Source organism: Anomaloglossus baeobatrachus, chromosome 5 (assembly GCF_048569485.1).
Source record: "Anomaloglossus baeobatrachus isolate aAnoBae1 chromosome 5, aAnoBae1.hap1, whole genome shotgun sequence".
Lineage (NCBI taxonomy): Eukaryota > Metazoa > Chordata > Amphibia > Anura > Aromobatidae > Anomaloglossus > Anomaloglossus baeobatrachus.
Window position 1 is genome coordinate 582067105 of NC_134357.1, and position 27414 is coordinate 582094518.

Sequence of the window (27414 nt, forward strand, 5' to 3'; positions counted from 1 at the left end):
AAATAATTTTTATTCTTGGCAGATGTCTGTACCAGGAGATCAGAGATACAACTGACCTCTTCAGTTTTTAAATCAGATGACCTTGATATCACACAAGATATAACTGAAGTGAATGCCATGGCTCCAGATATAGGATCATCTCTCCAAAGCAAAGATGTATCATCTCATTCTTTTGTACAGGTCCTACCTTCTGATTTATCTCAGACTATTAAGAAAAATATAAGTCACAAAACAAGCATTCAAAATAGAAATGCTCCTACAGTAAAAACGTCATTTTCAACTTTAGAATCTAAAAAAATTCACACAGGGGAGAAAAGATTTTCTTCAGAGTCTTTTCGTTACCAGAAAACTCAAACAGGGGAGAAGCCTTTTTCCTGTTCAGAATGTGGGAAATGTTTTGCACATAAATCACGTTTTGTTATACATCAAAGAACCCACACAGGAGAGAAGCCTTTTTCCTGTTCAGAATGTGGGAAATGTTTTGCACATAAATCACGTTTTGTTATACATCAAAGAACCCACACAGGAGAGAAGCCATTTTCATGTTCAGAATGTGGGAAATATTTTGCACAGAAATCAAATCTTGTTGAACATCAAAGAACTCACACAGGGGAGAAGCCATTTTCATGTTCAGAATGTGGGAAATGTTTCGCACATAAATCACGTTTTGTTATACATCAAAGAATCCACACAGGAGAGAAGCCATTTTCATGTTCAGAATGTGGGAAATGTTTTGCACAGAAATCAGATCTTGTTGTACATCAAAGAACTCATACAGGGGATAAGCCATTTTCATGTTCAGAATGTGGGAAATGTTTTGCACATAATTCACGTTTTGTTACACATCAAAGAACTCACACAGGAGAAAAGCCATTTTCATGTTCAGAATGTGGGAAATGTTTTGCACATAAATCACTTCTTGTTATACATGAGAGAACTCACACAGGAGAGAAGCCATTTTCATGTTCAGAATGTGGGAAATGTTTTCCACAGAAATCAGATCTTGTTTCACATCAAAGAACTCACACAGGGGAGAAGCCATTTTCATGTTCAGAATGTGGGAAATGTTTTGCACATAAATCACTTCTTGTTATACATCAGAGAACTCACACAGGAGAGAAGCCCTTTTTTTGTTCAGAATGTGGTAAATGTTTTCCACAGAAATTCGATCTTGTTGCACACCAGAGAACTCACACAGGGGAGAAGCCTTTTTCATGTTTAGAATGTGGGAAATGTTATGCACGGAAATCACGTTTTGTTATACATCAAAGAATTCACACAGGAGAGAAGCCATTTTCATGTTCAGAATGTTGGAAATGTTTTGCACATAAATCAAGTTTTGTTGTACATCAAAGAACTCACACAGGGGATAAGCCATTTTCATGTTCAGAATGTGGGAAATGTTTTGCACAGAAATCACTTCTTGTTATACATCAGAGAACTCACACTGGAGAGAAGCCATTTTTATGTTCAGAATGTGGCAAATGTTTTCCACAGAAATCAGATCTTGTTTTACATCAGAGAACTCACACAGGTTAGAAGCCGTATTCCTATTCTGAGTGTGGGAAATATTTTATCCAAAAATCTCTGGACACCAGAGAGCTCACACAGGGGAGAAGTCTGTTTCACGATAGAATGTGGGAAATATTTTACATACAAATGCAATCTTTTTGAATATCACAAAAATCACACGGGTGGAATCCATTATCATACCTAGATGTTTTAGAAATGTTCTACTTGAAAATTATAATTTGTTGACCATTAAGAAAAAATCACACAGGGAGATGCAATATACAGGTGCATCTCAATAACGTAGAATATCATCAAAAAGTTAATTTATTTCAGTAATTCAATACAAAAAGTGAAACATTTATATAGAGTCTTTATAAACATTATGATATATTTCAATTGTTTCTTTCTGTTAATGTTATTGATTATGGCTTACAGCCAATTAAAAAAGTCATTATCTCAGAAAATTTGAATAATTACCACAAAACACCTGCAAAGGCTTCCTAAGCATTCAAAATGGTCCCTTAATCTGGTTCAGTAGACTACAAAATCATGAGGATGACTGCTCACTTGACAGATGTCCAGAAGGCAGTCATTGACATACTCCACAAGGAGGGTAAGCCACAAAAGGTCATTGCTACTGAAGCTGGCTGTTCAGAGTGCTGTATCCAAGCATATTAATGGACAGTTGAATGGAAGGAAAAATTGTAGTAGAAAAGGTGCACCGGAATAACCGCAGCCTTGATAGGATTGTTAAGAAAAAGCCATTCAAAAATTTGGGGGAGAGTCACAAGGTGTGGACTGCTTCTGGAGTCAGTGCTTCAAGAGCCACCACACATAGATGTACCCAGGACATGGGCTACAACTGTGGATTCCTTCCGGGTCCCGCTGGCGGCGCGTGCGCAGTGGTGGGAACTTTAGATAAATATGAGCCCCTCGGGTGTAATCAGACAACGTGTGGTGGCCCTTGAAAAAGGATCACGAAACGCGCGTCGGGCCTCTGACCAGCAACTGCTTGATTCCGCCTGGATATCGGGAAGGCTGCTAGATACCACTCTGTGCGTTCCCAAGGTAAATACTATTGGTGCGATTTTTTTTTCTTGTGGGATACATGATAGGGACCCACAGTACCTTAAGTGGATAGCCACTGTATACCAGGGAGGATTTATGGGATATTTGGCCTGCGGGAGGCGGATTCATAGGAATATATATTTACTTTCAGTATTTTGTCCGCGTTCCTCCAGACTGCCCTTTAACATGGGAAAAAACTTTTTTTTGCAGTTTTCTGGTCCCCACCTTCTGAGATTTATTACCTCCTTGTCAGTCGTCTCTTTTGCTACTTTGTTTCAACTATATAGAGTTTTGTCTCTTTGTAATCTTAAATAATTTTTCAATAAATTAAGTGGATTTCTAAAACTCCATTGTGTGGTTTCCACATCTTTTGCATATTATGTAGGAGTAGATCCTTTAATATTTCCAATTATGGGGGAATATATGTGCACTTGCACCTAATGATGGTTGGTAATATGTCTTCCCCCATTTGTTTTATGAATATTTTTTTCATCTGTTTTGTTTCTGTGTTATTCACAGTTCTATATTCAGGAACTATGGATTTTAGAGCGCGAGACAACACCTGGCGCTCACACATAAATGAGGCCTTCAAGGAGGATCTCAATGGTGGTCTTAATAATAAGTATAACGATCACCAGGAGGACATGCTGAAGCTAAAACAGCTATTGCAAAAACGTACGAAACTATGGTGGAACAAGGGTTATCTTGAACAGTATATTTCCAAGGGTCTAATCCCTCGTGGTCTTAGGATCCAGGTGTTCCCCTCGTTCCCTATTCAGGAAGAATGGTTTGTAAATGCCTGAGAGGGGTGTGCCAATGCTTGCTCTAAACAATTCATGGAGTTATTGATCAAATTGAACGAGACAAATGTAAATGACCTGGAAATTGAAATTGAAAACATTCAAGAAAAACTCAAAAAAGAACTCACTGAGGAAACATTGGCTAAATTTTTTTTTTTTTTTTTAAATTCTTTATTTTAAAGCCAAACTCGTATCAAACATTACATCCCCTGCTCCCCACTGGGACGCAGGTATTATTACAGAAATGACGGTAATATATATACAAACAGTCAGCACACATATGCAATTCCCATCCCCACTACTACTCAAGTCTGGCCCAGTTTACACCTTTTATAAGCCGACCCAACTTAATGTAAGTAGGGAGAAGAGCGAAGAAAAAGAAATCAAAGCCTGAAAAAGATTGAAGGCCTGTAGAGAAAGAGAGATATAAAGGAAGGAGTGGGAGAAGAAAGCAGGGGGGAGGGTCAGGGAGTAGTTTAGGGAGGAAGGAAGAGGGGGGCGAGGGAGAGAGAGAGGGGGAGAAAGAAAGAGAAAAAAAAAGGTGAATCACGACTCCTGAGGTTCCGAGAACAAGTCCGCGTACTCCGCCGAGTAGGTGAACTCCAACCATGGAAACCATGTCCTATAAAAGTCTTTCTGGCGGTCGTTAATAGAGGATGTCAAATCCTCCATATGCATCAGATCGTTAATCCGCGAAACCCACTGTGTCACCGTGGGGGGGGTAGTAGACTTCCAACCAAGCGGGATGCAAGACCTGGCAGACATGACCAGAAATCTAAGCAATGATCTCCTATATTTAGAGACCGGGAGTTCGGATAGCTGTAGAATAAATAGCTCCGGACCCATTTTCTCAGTAGTACCGGTCACTCGTCTGATTACCTCCCCCACTTCTGACCAAAACCGCTGCAGAGAAGGGCAAGACCAAAAAATGTGCACAAAATCACCCTCCCCCAGACCGCATCTCCAACAAACCGGGTCAACTGAGGGAAACATTCTATGGAGTCTGGTCGGGACCCTGTACCACCTAGCCAACAGTTTGTAATTAGCTTCCAACAGTCTGGAACTGATCGAAGTTCTATGTGCCAGCTGGAGGATGTTGTTTCTTTGTGAGTCGGATAAACTAATCCCCAGGTCCCTCTCCCACTGCAGCAGGTAGGCCGGGGGGGGCAAATCCCCCGGATCTGATAGCATGTTGTATACCAGGGGTAGTGAGTGCCGTAAGACTCCCTCTCCCAGGCACAACTTTTCGAATCCCGTAGGAGGTCCGGCATATCGACTGAAGCGAGGGAGGGAGTGCACGAAGTGCCTCAACTGCATGGCCCTCCAATCCCCCAGGGGACCCGAAGGCAAGAGGCCCCGGATATCCGCTAGTGAAGGCCATTCCCCCTCTCTACCCAGATGGCAAGCTCTGAATTTGCCCCCCTGAACCCAATTTCTAAAGACCGGGTCCGAGAGACCAGGACGGAATTCCGGGTCACCTAGTATGGGTGACATAGGGGAAGGCACTGGCAAGAGGAGACGTCTGACCTCCCCTCTCGAACAGCATTCAAGAGTGGCGCCAATGGTAGGATGGGATCTCAGAGCAGGCAGGGAGAGGTTCAAAAGCCAGGGGGTGGCCGGGAGATGTATTTCCGAGAAACTCTGTTCTAGGGCCACCCACGGCTTTGTGCTGGAATGGCGGCACCAGTCCAATACCCTAACCATGTGCGTGGCCAAATAGTACTTTTTAAGGTCTGGGATACCCAGGCCTCCCCTACTCTTAGGTCTGCACAAGAGAGACCGGGAAAGTCTCGCAGGTTTGTTGGCCCAGATAAATTTGATATGTAGAGAAGCCAGTTCCTTGAAGAAAGAGCTAGGGATCCTAATCGGCAAGGATTGAAAGAGGTATAAGAGACGTGGCAGGATATTCATCTTCAATATTGCACATCTCCCGAACCATGTGAAGTAGCCCTTCCCCCAGTTAGCGCAATCTTTTCTAATTGATTGCAGGAGCGGGAGGTAATTCAACTTGTAAATTTGACTAGAGTCCGCAGTCAACTGAACGCCCAAATACTTCAAGGACTGGCTAGCCCACCTAAACTCGAACGCGGATTGTAGCGATGTGAATTGCTCAAGGGGGAGAGATATATTTAGGGCCTCCGATTTTGACATATTAATTCTAAAGTTGGATAGAGAGGTGTATGTTTCCAACTCTCTCAGAAGATTAGGGAGGGAAACCCGAAGGTCGGTAATAAAAAAAAGCAAGTCGTCCGCATAAGCCGTGATTTTATAAGTAGAACCTGAGACGTTAGGGCCCGATATGTTAATGTTGCCTCTGATCCGACTGAGCAGGGGTTCCAGAGTCAATATGAAAATCAAGGGCGAGAGAGGACAGCCCTGTCTTGTTCCATTGCGAATGGGGAATCTCTCTGAAAGGAGACCGTTCACTCTGACTGCTGCCGAAGGGATGCTGTACAAGGAACAAATCCAAGCAAGCATCATGCTCCCCAACCCCACTGCCCGCAGGACCTCCTCCATAAAAATCCAGTTAACTCTGTCGAACACTTTTTCTGCGTCGGTCGACAGAAGCATCAAAGGCAGCCCATCGGATTTAGCCTTGTGTATTATGTTCAGAGCCTTAGTCGTGTTGTCCCTTGCTTCCCTACCCGTCATGAACCCAGCCTGGTCTGGGTGAACAATCTCCCCAAGCAATGGAGAAAGTCTATCCGAAAGAATCCTAGTGAAGAGCTTCAGATCTGTGTTGAGGAGGGAAATGGGTCGGTAACTAGAGCACGAAGTAGGGTCTTTGCCCTCTTTAGGGATAACTACTATATTAGCAGCTAGGGTATCCCTTGGCAAGGGGGCAGCTTCAGAATGTGGGCCATGGTTGAATGCTGAGAGAAATCAAAATGGAATCCACCTTTTTGTAATAGAGCAGAGGGAAACCATCCGGGCCAGGGGCCTTACCTGTGGGAGATCTTTTAAGTGCGGACCGGTATTCCTCCTCCGAGATGGGCCTTTCCAGATCGGCCGCAGCCTCCGGTTTGAGATGTCCCAAGCCGGAGTCCGCGATGTACATCCGTATACGGCTACGCAATTCCGTCCTGGCCCTCTCAGACCGCCCCTCATCAATTGCATAGAGGGTGGAATAGAAATCTTTAAAAGTGGAGGCAATGTCTTTCGGCAAAGTAGCCCACCTGTCTCCCGCGGTGTGCACCTTAGAGACATATCCTCTCGCTCTCTGAGTCCTCAGAGCTCTAGCCAGGGTCCTGCCACTCTTATTGCCATATTCATAGAAATGCCGTCTACACCTAGCCATATTGGCTAAATTTAATAGAGAGGTAGAAAGCGATTTCTCCAAATGGGAGAGTGAGATTAGGGCCACTAAAACCAAAAAATTAATCAGAGATAAAAATTATTTTCAGAGCAAGCAGGTATATAGGTGGAGGAAGGGTCGTTTTAATAGCTACAGACCTAGATCTATATCCCTATCCTCTCGTACTTCTGGTGAAAGCGTGGATATGGAGGAAAGAGATAACCACCCACATTCCAGTAGAAAAACCACAGAGGGCTATAGAAACAACCGGGGACCAACTCAAGGGAAGAGGAAGGGGATATCCCCCACTACACTCCAGGATCAACAGAAGACCAAAAAAAGCCAACTGGAGGTAATTAATTTATCCTCACATAAACTGACTGAGACACAGGTGCAGGTCTAAAGGCCCCTTTACACACTGAGACTTTCTAGCGATCCCACCAGCGATCCCAACCTGGCCGGGATCGCTACAAAGTCTCTGGTGAGTCGCTGGTGAGCTGTCAAACAGGCAGACCTGGCCAACGACTCAACAGCGATCCGGACCTGCAGCACGACTTAGTTAGTCATTGGGGACGTTGTAAAGCAGCTTTTTGAAAGGGAAGTCGCTAACGAAGTCGCTGTAAAGTCCCCTTTACACACTGAGACTTTCTAGCGATCATGCTGCACAGCGGAAAACAAAGGACCAAAGAATGGTCCTGAACGATTTGTAGCGATCAGCAACTTCACAGCAGGGGCCAGGTCGCTGATATGTTTCACACACTGCAATGTCGCTGGGGAGGTCGCTATTCCGTCACAAAACCGGTGACGTTACAGCGATGTCGTTTGCGATGTTGCAGTGTGTAAAGCCACCTTTACAGTTGGGCTTATCTTTTGTGCCCACTGGAACATTTAATTTATTTACAGCTTCTAAAGACCTGCACCTGTTTGCTCGTAAATTGGTAAATTACATACCAAGGCAGAAGGGGGCAAAGAGGCACTGGATGTGAAAGAACAGGAAGCCATTGCAGCCTTGGAGGACCTTGAGATTGAAAATAATATGGGGACCTCGGGGGTTTTCCCAAGGGAGATTTTTCCCAGATCAACGAGCTTCCCTCCCCTGTCAATATGCCCACAGGTAGAGATCTTTGTTAGATTGGTCATGAGAGAGCAAAAAAAGATCCCTAGATACAGCTCAAAGGACAATCTGACGAGACAGCAAAGAGCGGCAATTCAAGAACTCCGTCAGATGACGGATGTCGTTATCAAAAACGCAGACAAGAGCGGAAACGTCGTAATATGGCCAACATCAAAATACGAAAGAGAGGCCTTTCGCCAGCTTAATGATGGTGAGACCTATAGTAGACTCCCTGCAAACCCTCTGGTAGAGTATAAAACTGCACTAATGATGATCCTGGATGAAGCATTGGTGGAGGGGACCATCACTCCCAAAGTGAGAGAGGGTCTGTTAGTTAAATCTCCTAAATTACCGACCTTTTACCTCTTGCCAAAGGTTCACAAAGATGCCGTCAATCCCCCAGGACATCCTATCGTCTCGGGGATTGGCGGCCTTTGTGAGCCTATATGTACCTTTGTAGATTTCTACCTTAAACCATTGGTACGTAATTTACCTACATATCTTCAAGATACCAATGACCTATTGAAGAAACTTGACGGAATACAAATTGAACCTGATATGTGGCTTGTTACCGCGGATGTCGAGGCCCTATATACATGTATATCGCACACGCAGGGATTAGAGGCTGTAGGATATTTCTTGGCGGTGAGTGTGTGGGACGCCCCCCTGTGTGGCCTGATTGTGGACCTTTTGGACTTTATCCTCCACCACAACATCTTCACCTTTAAAGATCGGTTCTTTTTGCAGAGACGGGGTACGCCCATGGGAGCGGCATGTGCGCTATCTTATGCAGGGCTGTTTCTGGGCAGGTGGGAGCAGTCTATACTTCATGAACTGCCCCTTGCCCAGAATATAGTCTGCTGGTATCGTTATATTGACGATGTGCTGCTCCTCTGGCAAGGTACCCGGTCTCTGCTTGACCAATTTATGTCTGAATTGAATCAGAATGACTTTAATATAAAGTTGACATATAAGGTGGATAAGAGAAGGGTGGATTTTTTGGATGTTGTAGTGGAGGTGGGTGAGGGCGGAACAATCGAGACTGATTTATATCGCAAGACTACTTCGGTCAATGCGTTGTTGCACGCATCCTCAGCCTATGTAAGGTCCACGATCAGAGCCATACCCACGGGGCAGTTTCTTAGAGCAAAAAGAATCTGATCCACACCGCAGAGATTTGAAAAACAAGCCGAGGACCTGTGTGTGCGATTTAGGGAGCGTGGCTATGGCATCCGTGGTATCAAAAATGGATACCAAATAGCAAAGACCACATCAAGGGATCAATTGTTATATCAATCCCATCTGAATGGACAAAGGGAGGGGAGTGGTGAATTACGGTTCATTTCAACTGTTAATGGCCAATGGGGGAGGATAAGAGAGGCCCTTTCAAAACACTGGTCTGTCTTACAGACGGATACAGTTTTGGAGAATAGATTGTCTGAGACTCCACTTATGACCTCACGTAGAGGTAGGAGTCTTAGAGATCTACTAGTTGATAGCCACTATGTGGCAAAGCGTTCAACAGGGTTTTTGGGTACTGGGCCTCCAACAGTCGGGTGCTTTATGTGTGGTGACTGTATCATGTAGATCTGGCAATATTGTAAGGGGGAAGGAGTTTTACTCAGTTGATAAAAAACAAAGTTTTAAAATAAAAAAATATATCTCCTGCAGCAGTACACGTTATATACTATGCCACTTGCCCGTGTGATCGCGTATATATAGGTCTGACATCCAGACAATTACGGATGCGTATACGCGAACACGTGTGGGATATTCTGAAGGCACCACTGTCACGGACCCGTCGCTGCTAAGGACTCTCCCCAGACACTTTAAACTATACCACAACTGTGACCCAAGGGGCCTAAGAGTGATGGGGATTGACCAGATCAACGTCGGGATCCGTGGTGGTAACCTAAAGAATATGTTGGCTAGACTAGAATGCAAGAGGATTTTCACACTGGGCACGTGCTCCCCTGTAGGCCTGAATGAGCAATTTAGCTTTGCTCCGTATCTCCACATTTAAGACACCATGAACCTATTGTCCATTTTGATGATATGTGGGTATAAACCTTGTGTTGTTCCGCCACCTTATACTACTGTATATAATAATGAGCTCCACATGTTTTGGAACTTTTTCTGGTGCTCCTATGCTTATTTTTTAATCCTTTATGTGATTTTAATTATATGTTGTCTGTCTTCTTTTGTAGCAATGTGTCAGGTTTCCAGGTTTTCCAGTTCTCTTTTGAATGAGCTTGCCCTCGGTTAACATGGAGTTTACTGTTCTGTTGCCCTACTTCCTGTCCAGCTGCTTAAAAGGCCGCCTCTAAGCCTAGTCCAGTGCCTGAGTATACTGCTTGCTGTGTGCTCCTGCTTTGCTGCTGCTAATCCTGATTGCCTTTGGATCCACCTAAAGACTACCGACCGACCGACTCTGGACCTTACCCGGTTTCTCAAAGCTGTGCCCGGATTCCGTCTGCCATCTTCGGTCAGCACTCTGCCCGGTTCTCTCTGGTTTGTAACCACTCTGGACAATCATCCCGTACGGACACTCCTGGACTTTTACCGCTTGCCCCTTGTGTCCCGGCTGCGGCGCATTTAGGCCTTCCGGGGTGATTGCCGGACAGTCCCTGTATAGGGGTTCGCTCTGGTGGTCTCCCTGGGGGAGTCCGGTGCGTGGCCCCGGGAATTCCCTTCGCTCCGTTTCGGGAAGGTATTTTGTGTATTTGTACCACTGTGTTTTCCGTTGTGTATCTACCGTGGTTACACATTATAAAATATCTTGTACCAAGAACTCGTCTCTGATTGTCATTGCCCTACGCTATCGAAATCCTCAGAACATATATAAATATTACATTATACTCAGGCCTATAAGAGGATTTCGCTGGGGCAATGACTGAGACACGAGTAGACCAGCTCTTCTCCATGATTAACTCCCTGCAGCAGGAGATGGAGGCGGTGCAGAATAAACTTAGAGATGTGGAGGCACAGCTGGGCCATGATCACCAGGTACTGGGGCCGGCTATACAGGATTTGCAAGTCAGAGTGGAGGCTCAGGAAGCCGTCCCCACTACGTCCGTATCAGCTGCCGGTATGCCTAGGTTACCCCCATTCCGTTTCAATGGTGATCGTAGTCAGTTCCGTGGATTTGTTAACCAATGTATACTGTTTTTCGATGTACATTCTGATTATTACCGTTCTGATCGGTCAAAGGTATTATGTATCATCATGTTATTAACCTCACGAGCACTGGCTTGGGCTAATCCCATGATAGAGAATCGGGACATCCGTTTGAATCACCTGGATGACTTTCTGAACGCAATGGCGCAAATGTTTGATGATCCGAATCGCCGTGCTACCGCTGAAGCGGCTCTCCTTTCCTTACGTCAGGGAAAGCGTTCTGTCGTTGAATATGCCACTGAGTTCAAGAGGTTAGTGGTAGACACCGATTGGGGAAACAATGCATTATTGTCTGTTTTCAGAAAAGGTTTGTCCGGTACCATCAAGGACGAGTTAGCCCGTTCCGAATCTCCAGGGGATTTTGAACTGTTTCTCCAGCACTGTGTGCGCATTGATACCCGTTTGACGGAACGTAGACAGGAAAAATGGGCAGCTGTAAACCGTGTAAACAATATTGCGTTTCCTTCCAGAGAACCCGCTCTCAGGACGCCACGGGAGGCCGAGGACGTACCTATGCAAGTGGACTCTCTGCAAAAACGAGAGACCAACGAACGTCGTGAACACCGGCTCCGTGAGCGTTTGTGCTTCTATTGCGGTCAATCGGACCATTTCTTGATCGACTGCCCGAAACGTCCAAATCGCCCACATAAGGTATTGGCAGCCATGGCAGAGTGTGACAACACGGACGCGGAGTCCGAAATCTCTGAGGCAAGTGGACACTTGGATGCGGTATTTCCCTTGACGGTAATGTCCACCTCACCGAAGGACTCAGAGGGGAAATACACCCATTGCTCACTCCCCATTCAGATCCGTTGGGAGGGACAGCTAATTCCTACCTCAGCAATGATAGACTCTGGGGCAGGGGGAAATTTCATGGACTCTTCCTTTGCCAGGAAACACGGTATCCGGACTCAGCAAAGATCCTCACCGGTTACCATGGGAGTGCAAGCCACCTGCTTCCATCCAGGTCTTGTGAACCACCTCTTCCGACAAGCCTACAACCTGCAGTAACCCTCAGTCCATTACACCACTGCGCAACCAGCTCTGTCCTCACCTATTGTACCCTCACCCATTCCCTGTAGACTGTGAGTCCTCGCGGGCAGGGTTCTCTCTCCTCCTGTATCAGTCTGTTTTCATAATGTTCATGATTGTTGTACTTGTATACTCTTTTCACTTGTAAAGCACCATGGAATAAATGGCGCTATAATAAATAATAATAATAATATTAATAACTGAATATCATCAGCACAAGTCCAGGGAAAAATAAAGTATTTAAGCCCAAGGGGAAATACAGATAATTAGCAGCTGAAGGGAAGAGGAGCTCCACTGGGTCCTAAAGGGAAAAGGATGAAAACCGAGCAGAGGTGATACCTAGTACACTGTATACTAACAGCAGGAACAATAGAAAGTCAGGGAGCATTTTGTGCAGCCAAACGCTGTGACCTTCTATTGCCGGACACCACAGGATTGTCTGTCACCCGTGACAGACAGGGACTCTGATTCCAATCATGTGTCATTTACTGAGCTTCTTGATGCAGTTTTGATAAAATCACTGTATTATCTCTAGGGGATTATCACTAGAGAACTAGTAAATCTGCTGCCATGTATCATCTATCTCCATAAGCTCTGTATAACCCCGCAACCACCCCTGATTGGCAGCTTTCTGTCTATGCTCATTGTACACAACTAAAAATCAGTGGTGTGGGTGGGGTTATACACAGAGCAGCATTTCGAGAACTGGTAGATCTTAGGGCCGTTTCAGATCAGCGGTATTCTGCCGCACTCGCAGATCCGGCACAAGGGCAGTACAGTACTTTACAGTTCAATGACAGTGCGGCAAGCCCCGGTCACATGCTGTCACATGCTCCGGTCACATGACCCTATGTGCCCGGAGCTTGCCAGTGAACTGTAAAGTACTGTACTGTCCTTATGCCGGATCTGCGAGTGCGGCAAATACCGCTGATCTGAAACGACCCTTAACCAGATAAAACTGATTTTTTATCAAACTTCAGCAAGCAGCCAAGTAAGTGACACATCGCTGGAATCAGGGTCTCTGCTTATTCAGGTCGATTGGACAGACGTTACAGGTAGCTTTGTTCCTCTTAATCTATAAATCACATCCTAAAGCCATACACTATTAAAAGTTATATATTTGAAAAGTAGACAGTGTTTATAAAAATATAGACATTACAAAGGGAAACAAAACAATACAGTATATACAATTACATTAAATAAAAGGGAAATAACAAAAGGAAAGTGACAACCTAAAGCACAGAAATAACTTCAGATTTCTGGAGGGGAGGACTCCAATGTAACGTAGAGCAATCCTAAACAGCAATATTCCTTTCATTGAATAAGGATTATAATTGGCATTAGCTTTTTATTAACACTAGTTACACCCAAATACTTCCCCTCTGGTGACTCATAAAAGGGCTGGACTTCAGATAACTATAAGACATCTTAGAAAATTATGAGATTCCCAACTTCTACGATATCTTCGCCCCTGGAGGTCCCAGGCGGGAGATATTACCGTCATTTTTCCTATCATGATTTCATCTGTTCATAGATAGGAGACATAGATATTTTCATCTATGTGACCGATATCCATTTGGCGGGACCCCAGCGGTCACCCAATTATGCGGAACAATGCTTTGTGTTCTTCAATTTATCACAAATACAAAAATATGACTTTCCTATTTATTACATAGCTGCAGTCCATATCACCATCATATCATCATAATCACCTCGATTCATACTTTCTATAAGGAAAAACAAAAGATTTGAATTTCTCTGCTATTTTTCTGTTCAACTGCTGCTTTTATCTCTACTGGTCATAAATCTGTCCTTTTCTGCATTCTTGTGCATTCAAGCTGAGATTGGCCTCACATCTGTTGGAGGATTCTCTTTAGTTATATGTTTCCAAAAGGAGGGGGTCAGCTTCATAGGGGTCTTGTTGAGTCTTTATGGATTTTATCATTTCTATGTGACACAGGACTACATACTGTTGTTTTTCCAAAATCAAGCTTTTATCCCCTTGAGAGGCAAGGTCATTTTTGAACATTTTCTTGACTTCGTGCTTAAAGGGTTCATTAAAATCAGAAATATTACACTCCCATCTAACCTTAAGGGTACCGTCTCACTAAACGACGTACCATGAATTTCCGACCATGATATGACCTGGTCAGGATCACTGGTACATCGCTACAGGGTCGTTACATGGTCACTGGTGAGCTGTCAATCAGGCAGATCTCCACAGCGATCAGAGACCAGCCACCAGCAACCCGTGTAATGACGCTGTGCTTGGTAACCATGGTACACATCGGGTAACTAAGCAAAGTGCTTTGCATAGTTATTGATGTGTACCCTGGCTAGGTGTGCGGCGAGCCGGCGTCTGGCAGCCTGTAAGCAGCGGTACACTGGTAACCATGGTACACATCGGGTAACTAAGCAAAGCGCTTTGCATAGTTACCCGATGTGTACTATGGCTACGTATGCCAGGAGCCGGCGTACGCTGGTAACCATGGTACACATCGGGTAACTAAACAAAGCGCTTTGCATAGTTAGCCGATGTGTACCATGGTTACCAGCGTACCGCCGCTTACAGGCTGCCACACGCCAGCTCCCTGCCCATTCAGATCGTTGGTGTCCCGCTGTCAAACACGCTAATGCGTGATGCACAGCAGGAGACCAATGAGCAAAAAGTGAACCAGCACTGTGTGTAACGATCAGCGACCTCGCAGCAGGGGCCAGGTCGCTGATCAGTGTCACACACAGCGAGATCGCTGATGAGGTCACTGGTACGTCACAAAACCTGTGACTCAGCAGCGATCTCGCTATGTGAGAAGTACCCTTAACCCCTTCACCCCCAGGAGATATTCCATTTTTGTTTTTTGATACCCTTCTTACGAGAGCCGTACATTTATTTTTCAATCAATTTTGCCATATGAGGGCTTGTTTTTTACGAGACGAGTTGTATTTTTAAATGAAATCATGAGTTTTACCATATAGCCTACTTGAAAATGGCAAAAAAAAAATCCACAGGAGCATGTAAACTCCAACAGGGATAGACAAACAGGGGCAAGCAAAAATGAATCATACAGCATTCTCACACAGAGTAATCAGACAACAAGTGATAAAGAGGAAAACTAAAGCAGGAAGGAAATAACCAGATGACAGGAGGAATTCAGCACACCAAGCAGCGTGCAGTAAATCACCAGACTGGAAAACATCAGCACACAGACCAGTGTAGCAGAAAGCTATAGTTGGCATGGGAAGACAAATACCTCCATCTTAAAAAGGCGGAGCATACCTGTGATCAGTCTCTCGCAACATGTGATATAAAAGGTAACAAGCAGGTTAGCAGAAATTAACTCCTGCTAGTCCGATCACTAATGAACACACAGCTGTTCAACGCCCAAGCCTGCCTGTGCAACTCAGAAGCACAAGAGAATGTATAGTGTGGAGTATCACAGTCTGTGGTCTGAACAGCGTCTGATGCCGACATGACACTCATTTTTAAAAAGTATTTTTATTTTATGTTTATTTAAAAAACATTTTCAAACCTTCATCTAACATATTGTATAACACTTTAGAAAAGACATCATCTGGATTGATTGCAATCTATGGTAAGTAGGATTATTTTCCAAAATGTCATTCTATTTTTTTCCCAACAGCACTATACATCCCGCCTTGTCTGACTTACGTATAAACAAATTGTTATATTTTAGTTCACAATCAGCATTAAATTGATATTTTGGTAAATTATATACTTTTTTGTTGAAGGAGACATAACAGTGCAGAGCCAACTGGTCCTTTTCTATCATATTCTGGAACTTGTGTAATGATGATACGCGAGATGTTACTGGATAATAATGAGGGTTAGAGACCTTTGGTTTTACATCATGATTAGGGCTGAACGGATCCGGATTGTAAATCTCTGGATCCGCGCGGTTTCAAAGATTTCCGGGTGCTGGATCCGGAACTGGCGAAAGTAATTGAAAAATAAATAAAAATAGAGATAAAACAGCATTTTATACTTACCGAGACATAGCAGCACACTGCTTCCGGGTCACGCATTCACTTCCTGTACTGTCCATCGCATACACACAGCTTTCCATGTTTTCCCCGACTACCGGCCGTCCTCTCATCTGTGATTGGTTGCAGGCACATGCGCCCCTCAGCCTATGACAGTATCTGCATGCCGTGCAGACATTGCAGCTGTCATTGTCTGCACAGCCAGAGGTCGTGCTCTATGGCCACTGGCTGTATAGCAGAGCTGAAGCAGCATGGGACCTTGTGTGGATTACGCCGGAGCTGCAGGGTGTTGGGGGTTAATAAAGTGGTGAAGGAGGGTGTGTGTTTTGTATTTTATTCCAAATAAAGGATTTTTTCTCTGTCTGTGTTTATTTACTTTTATTTACAGGTTAGTGATGCAGGTATCTCATAGACGCCTGTGCCATTACTAACTTAGGGTTTAGTAGCAGCTGTGCACTGCTATTAACCCCATATTATTCCGACTGGCACCGCTCCAGGCCAACGTGAAAAGCCAGTATTGCACCAAGATTGTCACATCTAATAGATGCGGCAATACCGGGTGGCTTCGGGCTGAGAATATACCAGCCCCCAGCCAGCTTTATCATGGCTGGGTATCAAAATTAGGGAGGACCGCACGTCATTTTTTTTGTTTGTTTGTTTTTTATTATTTAACAAAAGAAAAGCCGCATGCGGTTCCTTTTCTTTTGCTACACAGCCAAGATAAGCAAAGGTTGTTTTTTTTTAATTTTTGGGCCAAGGGATGTAAATTTGGTGATTATTTCGTTTTTACACCAGATTCCGGTGCCCAATCTACACCTCCTGGTAAAAAAATTGCAAATTTGGTGCTGAAGTCTTCTGCAGACGATTTTAGCACTAAATGTGCACCTCCTGACACCGCTGCAAGGATTTTTCTCTGTGTTTGTTCTTATTTACTTTCTGTCACGAACCACCGGGGGGGTCACTCAGAAATCCCCCGCGCTGGCTACCAGTACGTCACAATCGGGGGGTAACAAGTGGGGGGGTCACCCCTCCTTTATACCTCCCGACCGACAGACAGAGCACGTGACGCGCTCTCTAGCGCCCCTCTTATAGTCAGGCCAATTATGGAATTGCCCGACAGTAAGCAAGGAGGCCGCTATACTACTTATGCCGATTATTGAAGGGTCCCCGGTGAGAGTAGGGTATATATTCCCCGACCTCCGCGGGCGGAATATATAAAACCTCCCCGAATCTCACTGGCCTCCCCACAATAATCCTTGGCACAAACTCGCTGCCACCAACCGATTTACGGTAACTATTAGCCGAACACACAGACGTGGGATTCAAGATCGAGATAACAGAACAGCCCAAGATTAATTATATAATTTAATCAGCCTAACGCACACTAGAAACTACAATATATACAATAGGGAATCTACAGAATATACATATGTCAGAGTACAGTTACAGACAAAGCATGGTTTACAAACAGGTATGCAATTCAATCAGTTACCTTGTGCGTCTGGCCACAGGGGGGCGCTGTAGACCAGGTTTCCAGGAACTCCCACAGATGTTTCCTGCACGTGACCCCCAGCGAAAGAACACTGGAAAATGGCCGAAGTAGGGTTATCAACCTGGGCAAATCCAGGTCCCCTCCTACCTTCGTGACCTCAGAGGGAGCACTGCTCCACCCCTGGCTGGAGTTATGGACAAAATCCACAACATGGAATATGGCCATAACTTGGCCTGGGAGCGTCGTAGGCGGACGCCAATGCTCTCATTGTGACAGTTATGAATTTAGCTACAGAATGAGAGGTTTCATGACTTGTCTACTAGTTCCACATTGGCTGATATCACGCCTGGGGTATTTCCCAAGCTCCCGCTCCCATAAAAAAGGTGTGCCAGCATCGTCCGCATGCGAAAACACCATTTTTATGGTTGCCGTATTTATCGGAAATATGGCTTGCGAGATATGAACCATTTTTTACTGGAGTCGTTCTGTCTGGCTAGTTCCAGAGCCTTATAATGAGATACAACTCTTGTTACAGGGTGACGGCAGGGAGTCATCCTGTGTCCTTTGTTCCCACATCACCTAATTTCCATATCACAGGAGATGGCCATGGGATGGGTTGCTAAACAAGTTGTGTGAAGGAAAGGGGGGGTGACACCAGGAGAGGGCTTCCTGACATAACTTGAATATCATGATTTATCGTCATATCTCCGGATTTACCTCACACCTCCCCCCTTTTGAGGGCGCTAGGGGGCAGCACACTCCGGTGTTCCCCCGTGCGCCCGTCCGCGACCTCTCCTTGTCGGGACAGCCCGTCTGCGTTACCGTGGTCACGGCCCCTTTTGTGGCGAATGGTGAAGTTGTATTGCTGGAGCGCAAGGCTCCATCGCAACAGTCGCCCATTCGTCCCAGAGACGGTGTGCAACCAGCTGAGGGGGTTGTGGTCCGTCTCCACGATGAAGTGGCGCCCGTATAGATAGGGTTGCAGACGCTGCAGGGCCCACACTATGGCCAGGCACTCCTTCTCCATTGTGGAATAGGCCACTTCCCTCGGTAACAGCTTCCTGCTCAGGTACAAGACTGGGTGCTCTTGGCTCGCAGAATCCACCTGGCTGAGCACCGCACCGAGGCCGAAGTCACTGGCGTCGGTCTGTACTACAAACGGCCGCGTGAAGTCGGCTGCCTGTAGCACGGGCGGGCTGGACAGGGCGTCCTTTAGGGCCTGGAAGGCTGTCTCGCAGTCCATTGTCCAATCGACTGCAGAGGGCAGCTTCTTCTTGGTGAGGTCCGTCAAGGGCTTTGCCAGGCTACTATAGCGTGGAACAAACCTCCTATAGTACCCAGCGGTCCCCAAGAAGGACATCACCTGCTTCTTGGTCCTGGGGGTGGGCCAGGATGCGATGGCCTCCACTTTCTCAGGCTCGGGCTTCAGTGTTCTCCCGCCTACCCGGTGACCGAGGTACTGGACCTCGCTCATGGCCAGCTGACACTTTCCCGGCTTGATGGTCAAACCTGCCCGGTGGATCCGCCTGAGCACCTGTGCTAGATGCTCTAGGTGGTCCTCCCAGGTGGGACTGAAGACGGCAATGTCATCCAGGTACGCGGCCGCGTACCCTTCAAGTCCCTTGAGCAGGGTGTTGACCATCCGCTGGAAAGTGGCAGGGGCATTCCTCATCCCGAATGGCATCACCGTGGACTCGTATAGTCCAAATGGGGTAATAAAGGCAGAGCGTTCCCTGGCCTTGCGAGTCAGGGGGATCTGCCAATATCCCCGGCTCAGGTCCATGATGGTCAGGTACTGAGCCCCGGCCAACTGATCGAGCAGGTCATCGATGCGTGGCATTGGGTACGCATCGGCGACCGTGACAGCATTGAGCCCCCTGTAGTCCACGCAGAACCGAGTGGTTCGGTCCTTCTTAGGGACGAGGACTACAGGCGAGGCCCAAGCGCTGTTGGATGCCTGGATCACCCCCAGCTTCAGCATCTCGTCAATCTCCTGGCGCATGTGTTGCTGCACCTCCAGGGAGACCCGATATGCTGAACGCCGGATCGGGGGATGATCCCCAGTGTCCACGTGATGGACAGCCAAGTCAGTCCTTCCGGGCTGGTTGGTAAACAACCCCCGGAAGGGGAGGAGGGTGGCCCACAGCTGGGACCGTTGGTCCTCCAAGAGCGGGTGGCCAACCTCCACATCCTCAATGGATCCGCCGGCCCTAACCTGGGCTAGCATATCCAAGAGGGTTTCCGCTTCTCCCTCCTCGGGCAGGTTGCACACGGGGAGCGCACATGCCTCCCGCTCATGATGTGCCTTCATCATGTTCACATGGAAGGGCTTCCGCCTTCCACGGGCAGGGTCCAGGGTGACCAGGTACGTCACAGGGTTGAGCTGCTGGTACACGAGGTATGGGCCTTCCCAGGCTGCCTGAAGCTTGTCCTGTGGTACGGGGACCAGTACCCACACCTTTTGACCCACTTGGTAGGTCCTCTCACAAGCGTTCTGGTCGTACCAACGCTTCTGATCGGCCTGGGCTTGAGCCATATTGTCGTGTACCAGTTGCGTCAAGGCCTGCATTTTGTCCCGGAAGCGCATGACATACTCGATAACCGACACTCCAGGGGTGGCCAAATCCCCTTCCCAAGCCTCTTTCACCAGAGCCAGGGGGCCCCGCACACGTCGCTCGTACAGGAGCTCAAACGGTGAGAATCCTGTGGAGGCCTGTGGAACCTCCCGGCAAGCAAATAACAGGTGTGGGAGATACCGCTCCCAGTCACGCCCATGGGAGTCGACCAACATCTTAAGCATCTGCTTTAAGGTGCCATTAAACCGCTCGCACAGGCCATTAGTCTGTGGATGGTACGGGCTGGCCACCAGATGTCGCACCTGGACTTGCTTACAGAGGGCCTCCATCAGCTGGGACATGAATTGGGTCCCCCGGTCAGTGAGCATTTCCTGGGGAAAACCCACTCGGGAGAAAATCTCCAGCAATGCGGTGGCCACCTTGTCAGCCCGAATGGACGACAAGGCCACTGCTTCTGGGTACCGGGTGGCATAGTCCACTACCGTCAGTATGAAGCGTTTCCCGGAGCTGCTGGGGATGGCCAGCGGGCCGACCAGATCCACAGCCACCCTCCTGAAAGGCTCATCGATGATGGGCAGAGATACCAGTGGGGCTTTGGGGCGTGGCCCCGCCTTCCCCACTCTCTGACAGGTTTCACACGAACGGCAGTAGGCAGCCACATCGGCCCCCATTTTTGGCCAGTAGAAATGCTGGTTTAACCTGGCCTTGGTCTTAGCGATCCCTAGGTGTCCGGCCATCGGAATCTCATGTGCGATCCGCAACAACTCCGTCCGGAACGGATAGGGTACCACCAACTGTCGGTCCCTGGGCCACGCCTCCGGTGAACCCTGCTGGACCGTGGCCCGGTACAGCCGTCCTTGGTCCCAGACCACTCGCTCCGGGTCCGAGTCCGAGGGAGGCTGTGCCGCCTGCTCCTTAAGAGCTTTCAGGCTGTCGTCAGCTTCTAACGCTGCCTGAAACCCCTGACTAGATGTGGCCAGAATCGACGAGACTGTCACATCTTCAGTCAGTACCCCGGGACCTGTGTCCTGGCCTCCACCTGACTCGGCTGCCACTTGGTCAGAAGGGGAAGAGCTATCGGACCTCCGGGAGGCCCCTTGGCTTCCAGCACTCCCACTGCGGGTGACAGCGGCCACAGCCGCTGCGACCGTGGGTCGTGCCTGCTCCTCCTCCGTTCCTGACCAAGTCGCCGGTTCAGGCAGACCTACCTGGCTTCCTGACACCCCGGTTGTGGGGGAACCATGCACCGAGATCTTACCTGGGAGCACTTCCGCTCCTGGACCGGCCCCAATCTCACCTGCCTGTTCCCCTCCTGCAGCAACAGAACCCCGCTGTGAAATCTCTGGGGACCCCACATTTGCTGTGGTAGCCCCCACCCCACACACTGGTCCTCCCCCTGCAGCACCCTGCTCTCTGCTTATCCCTGCAGAGGGCAACAGATCCCAGCTCACAGGCTGGTTACTTGTAGAGGCATTGTCACACCTTTCTCTGACCCCCTCCCCTGTCACAGCTGCAGCTGAGTGTGTGTCTATGGTGTCTATGCAAGCAGAAATATCAGAGTTCACTCCCTCCTCCCTTACATCATTCATAGATAACACATTAACATTGTCAGGAGTCATGTCTGTACTGGCTGAAGGTTCAGCCCTTGGTTGGGGCCCAAACTGGGAGGTTATCTGCCCCAAATCTGTCCCAAGTAGCACGTTTGCAGGGATCCGATCAGTTACCCCCACCTCCCTCACCCCTCGCCCTGCGCCCCAGTCCACATAAATGTCAGCAACAGGCAGCGCCGGGTCAATGCCTCCAATCCCGGAGACAGCGAGGGTTTTTCCAGGGATCAAGTCTTGGGGGGACACCATCTCAGGCCGCACCAGAGTCACCTCCGAGGCGCTGTCTCGCAGTCCTATGGTCACAGACCGGCCGACGGTGACAGGTTGGAAGCTGTCCAGGGACCTACCACCACCCCCACCCACACAATACACCTTGGGCGGCCCTTGGGACGGGGACGGAGCCGGGGCCTTGGGACGCTGAGGGCACATGGCCTTGAAGTGTCCAGGTAGGTTGCACTGGTGGCACCGTCTTGGTTCTGCCACGGGCCTGGAGAGGGGAGTTGAGGGGGACACCCCCTGCAGTCTAGGGGCAGGTGGGGCAGTCGCAGAGTTCATCTTACCCCCTCTCCAGGTGCTGCTGGTGGCTGCTCTCCTGGCTTCAGGAGCCCGATTGTTGGTGTAGTCATCGGCCAGGGCAGCTGTAGCCGTGGACCCCTTTGGCTTCTGGTCTCGGATGAACTGGCGGAGATCCTCAGGGCAGTTCCACAAGAGTTGCTCCGTGATGACCAAGTCCAGGATCTCTGGTCCGGTGGAAAGCTGCAGGCCTTGGGTCCAGTGGTCGGCAGCTCGGGCAAGTGCCCGCCGGTGGTCAGCCCAGGAGTCCTTTGGTCCCTTCTGTAGGCTCCGGAACTTCTTGCGGTAGGACTCTGGAGTGAGGTTGTACTGTTGGATCAGGGCCCGCTTGATGGTGTCGTAGCCCTGATCTGCCTCAGCAGGCAAGTCCCCAAGGACATCCAGGGCCTTACCCCTTAAACGGGGGGTCAGGTATTTGGCCCACTGGTCCTTGTCCAGATGGTGCTGCAAGCAAGTCCGTTCAAAAGCAGTCAAGAAAGAGTCCACGTCTCCATCCTTCTCCAGCACTGGGAAGTCCTCAACACGGACCTTTGGAAGTTTGGTGTCTCGAAGGTCACATGTGGCTGATGAGGGCCGGAGCTGAGCTAGCTGCAGCTGGTAGTCACGGTCTGCCTGTCGCTCTCGCTCTTCACGCGCTGCCTGCCGCTCTCGCTCCGCAGCCTCACGCTCTGCGTGCCGCTCTGCCCTGCGCTCTGCCAGGAGTTCCTTGTAGCCCTTCTGGTCTCCAGCCTGGAGAAGGGCCATAGCCATTTGAAGAAGGCTATCCGAGCCTCCCAGGCTCGGTGGAATGGCACGTGGTGATCTGCGGCACGCTGCAGAGCTAGGCGATTCACTGTCCCTTTCAGAGCGGAGGGCTGGCATCTGGCTCGTTGAGGAACCTTGGGTGAGCTCCTCCTCATCTTGTCCAGCAGTGCCAGGTTGCGCAATGTCCTCGGCAGAACGGTTTTCTGGCGTCGAGCTCCTGGAGGACTCGTGGGCAACCTCCTCATTGCTGTCCACAGCACCGTCCTCCCTCTCTTCGGCTCCTGCCTTAGCATTGGCCAGTTGCATAGCTCTGCTCCTGGTGCCATCAGCCATTCTTGCAGACTTTTGGTCACTGACACAGAACTGACACCTGATGCCTCCACACACCTTACAGTATCTGCACTCTGACACTCTAGTGTTGAGCTAGTCTGAAGACCCCAGCAGCCACAGCTGCTGCAGGCAGTCTTTAGTGTCTGGGAGTATGGGTCTCACACTCACACACACACTATTATCTCGATCCCACCGCTATGCCACCAATATGTCACGAACCACCGGGGGGGTCACTCAGAAATCCCCCGCGCTGGCTACCAGTACGTCACAATCGGGGGGTAACAAGTGGGGGGGTCACCCCTCCTTTATACCTCCCGACCGACAGACAGAGCACGTGACGCGCTCTCTAGCGCCCCTCTTATAGTCAGGCCAATTATGGAATTGCCCGACAGTAAGCAAGGAGGCCGCTATACTACTTATGCCGATTATTGAAGGGTCCCCGGTGAGAGTAGGGTATATATTCCCCGACCTCCGCGGGCGGAATATATAAAACCTCCCCGAATCTCACTGGCCTCCCCACAATAATCCTTGGCACAAACTCGCTGCCACCAACCGATTTACGGTAACTATTAGCCGAACACACAGACGTGGGATTCAAGATCGAGATAACAGAACAGCCCAAGATTAATTATATAATTTAATCAGCCTAACGCACACTAGAAACTACAATATATACAATAGGGAATCTACAGAATATACATATGTCAGAGTACAGTTACAGACAAAGCATGGTTTACAAACAGGTATGCAATTCAATCAGTTACCTTGTGCGTCTGGCCACAGGGGGGCGCTGTAGACCAGGTTTCCAGGAACTCCCACAGATGTTTCCTGCACGTGACCCCCAGCGAAAGAACACTGGAAAATGGCCGAAGTAGGGTTATCAACCTGGGCAAATCCAGGTCCCCTCCTACCTTCGTGACCTCAGAGGGAGCACTGCTCCACCCCTGGCTGGAGTTATGGACAAAATCCACAACATGGAATATGGCCATAACTTGGCCTGGGAGCGTCGTAGGCGGACGCCAATGCTCTCATTGTGACAGTTATGAATTTAGCTACAGAATGAGAGGTTTCATGACTTGTCTACTAGTTCCACATTGGCTGATATCACGCCTGGGGTATTTCCCAAGCTCCCGCTCCCATAAAAAAGGTGTGCCAGCATCGTCCGCATGCGAAAACACCATTTTTATGGTTGCCGTATTTATCGGAAATATGGCTTGCGAGATATGAACCATTTTTTACTGGAGTCGTTCTGTCTGGCTAGTTCCAGAGCCTTATAATGAGATACAACTCTTGTTACAGGGTGACGGCAGGGAGTCATCCTGTGTCCTTTGTTCCCACATCACCTAATTTCCATATCACAGGAGATGGCCATGGGATGGGTTGCTAAACAAGTTGTGTGAAGGAAAGGGGGGGTGACACCAGGAGAGGGCTTCCTGACATAACTTGAATATCATGATTTATCGTCATATCTCCGGATTTACCTCACACTTTCATGTACAGGTTAATAATGGGGGGTCTCATAGACGCCTGTGCCATCACTAACCTGGGGTTTAGTAGCACCTGTGCGCTGTTATTAACCCCTCATTACCCCGATTGCCACCGCACCAGGGCAATAGGAAGAGCTGGTAATGCACCGGGATTGTCACATCTAATAAATGCGGCAATACTGGGCAGCTGTGGGCTGAGCATACCAACCCTCAGCTGCTTTTATCTTGGCTGGGTATCAAAATTAGGGGGGGCTGGAGTCACACTTGCAAGGGACTCCCATGAGTCTGACATCGGAGAACAGCCACACACACTTCTGACAGGAGTGTGCATGTGTTTCTGAAACACATGCATGTTTCACCATACTGACCTGCAGACACTTGCACTCAGGGTGGGGGCGCGTCTAACTGTAACCAATTACACGCGCCGTTGGGCAGGTAAAACAATGAATATTGAATTGTTGGCTCCGGAAGGGAAAACTGTGAATTTGCTGCCATGACACAGCCTCAGGTAAGTATAATGTGTGTGCTTCTCCCCCCCATATCCCCTCCACAAACATTTTTAATCCCTGGATTCTGGTCCCCATAGACTTATATGGGCACTGGAATCTGGAGCGGATCTGGATTTTTTTTTTCAATCCGGCAGGGATCCACTGGTCCGGATTTTAGCGGATTCGATCAACTCTACTCAATAACCTTTCTGAAACATAGCTCAGAATTACACAAATTGGCATCTGTCTGGTTGCTTATATTGTTCACATTTTTTGCACTGACTTTTGTTTCCAAAATGTTTATTGCCTCACTGGAAAGATTTTCTGCATCTGAAGTTTTAGACTTTTCATACGATATTTTTCGTTTGGTTGTCTTTGCTTTTTGCAGTGTCTTCGATATATAATGTTGTCCTTCGTCCAGACAAGGAAATACAGTTGGTAACGCAGAACTTTGTAAAGTTTTCACTCCTGCATGTGGCATGTGCGATCCTCAGTGAAGTGCTTTGAACACAAACAGTATTTTTTGGTATTCCGTTCGTTAAAGATCTTTTCAGCCAAAAGATCAATATCGGTGAAATTTTGCCTTGTCTGTTGAAGCCAAAGATTATTCTTTCAACATTTCATGGAAAGCAATGCAAAATGATCTTTTCTTCACGGCCCTTTTTATTGTCTGTGCAGCTGTAACAGTTGTTAATGCCACAACCTGGCATGTTCCAAAGATTAAGTATTGCCGGAAAAAGTCATATAAAATATTCTTGCAGTACTAAACATAACTGTAATGTAAAAAATCAAAAGAAAAATGTAAAATATAATTTATATGGTGGAAGATTGTAAACGTATTATAATATAAATATTATTATTTCCATTGTCATATGTAACATAATATAACTTCACTATTTTTTAACAATAGGTCACAGTATGCCTGACTGATGCTAGTGTGGAGACTGATTGGAGATTTCATTAATTCAGAGCATGATGGCGGAATTAGGTTGCTGATATTAAAGAGGTATTCCCCATCTCCCAAGATCTTACCACAGTATGTAGTAGGTTTTAATACTAATAATAACATTATTATTATTAGCAGCAAATACCTAAACATACAAATGTAGTATAGTTCTCCTGATAAAGCCATGTGGCTTACCTCATGTGCAGGGCATTGCAGCTAAGGTATCTTTGGTTACGACCACTTATGTAGTGACAGTTCATGCTTTGCTTGTGTTTATAACCATGGTAATAAAAGCTGCAATGCCCTGCACATGAGGCAGGAGATGTGGCAATATCAGGAGAACTATACTACATTTCTTATTCCAGGTATTTGGTAACCTAATTATTATTACACCTACAACATATTGGGAAACGATCTTGTAGATGTGAATACCCTTTTAATGTGTTCCATAACAGAACATATAGCTGATATTTTGTCACAAGAGCATGGGGTTATCTATATACTAGGGTGAATTACTAACTGATAGTTAACTAGTCAGATCCTGAATGCAGCCATAACCACGAGCCGTTCTGGGTGCAAATTGCTAATCTATGACTAGCAGTCCCCTGTATCCACTATCATAGATAAAGAGATCTATAGAAAATGTATTTCTAAAGAACCTTCATTACATGCTAATGAGGCCAGCAACTAGTCACAAGGGTGGTACTTCCCCTGGCTAGTCGGCCCCTTTGCATGTTAGCCTGCCCCTGTGGGCCCCTGTGGGCATGCTGACATGCTAATGAATACACAGAGTAAAGACATGGTCGCACTCACCACTGCTGCCACTGCTGGACTTATGTTCAGTGCACAAGATCACCGGACTTCCGTTCATGCGCACTATGAAGTCGCGTGTACGTGTCCCGGCTTCAGAATGGTGTAGTGCGTATGACCAAAAGTGCCTGGGACTTCCGATCATGCGCACTGACCCTATGCCCAGCGTTCTGAGGCAGTACAACAGACACAGGCACACGCGTCACTGGCGATGATGCTGCTGAGCAGTGTGCATTGAATAGCATGTTAGCACGCCCCTGTGGTCATACTAACATGCTAAGAGGGCGGAATGAGCACAGGAACTAACGCCTTTGCACTAGTCCCTGCGATCATTAGCATATAATGAAGGATGGTTAGAAAT

At 47.6% G+C, this 27414-nt stretch overlaps 2 protein-coding genes across 2 annotated transcripts in view; one reads left to right on the forward strand and one right to left on the reverse strand.

Moving 5' to 3' along the window:
* The window catches only part of LOC142312464 (uncharacterized), a 104840-nt gene extending 101912 nt beyond the window's left edge, over nt 1–2928 (forward strand). The window contains exon 4 of the mRNA XM_075351404.1: nt 23–2928. Within this exon, the coding sequence (XP_075207519.1) occupies nt 23–1539 (1517 nt within the window). The 3' untranslated portion in view covers nt 1540–2928. The remainder of the gene's footprint in view (nt 1–22) is intronic.
* LOC142312468 (uncharacterized) overlaps nt 1–27414 on the reverse strand; it is a 419059-nt gene that overhangs the window by 333953 nt on the left and 57692 nt on the right. The window lies entirely within an intron of this gene.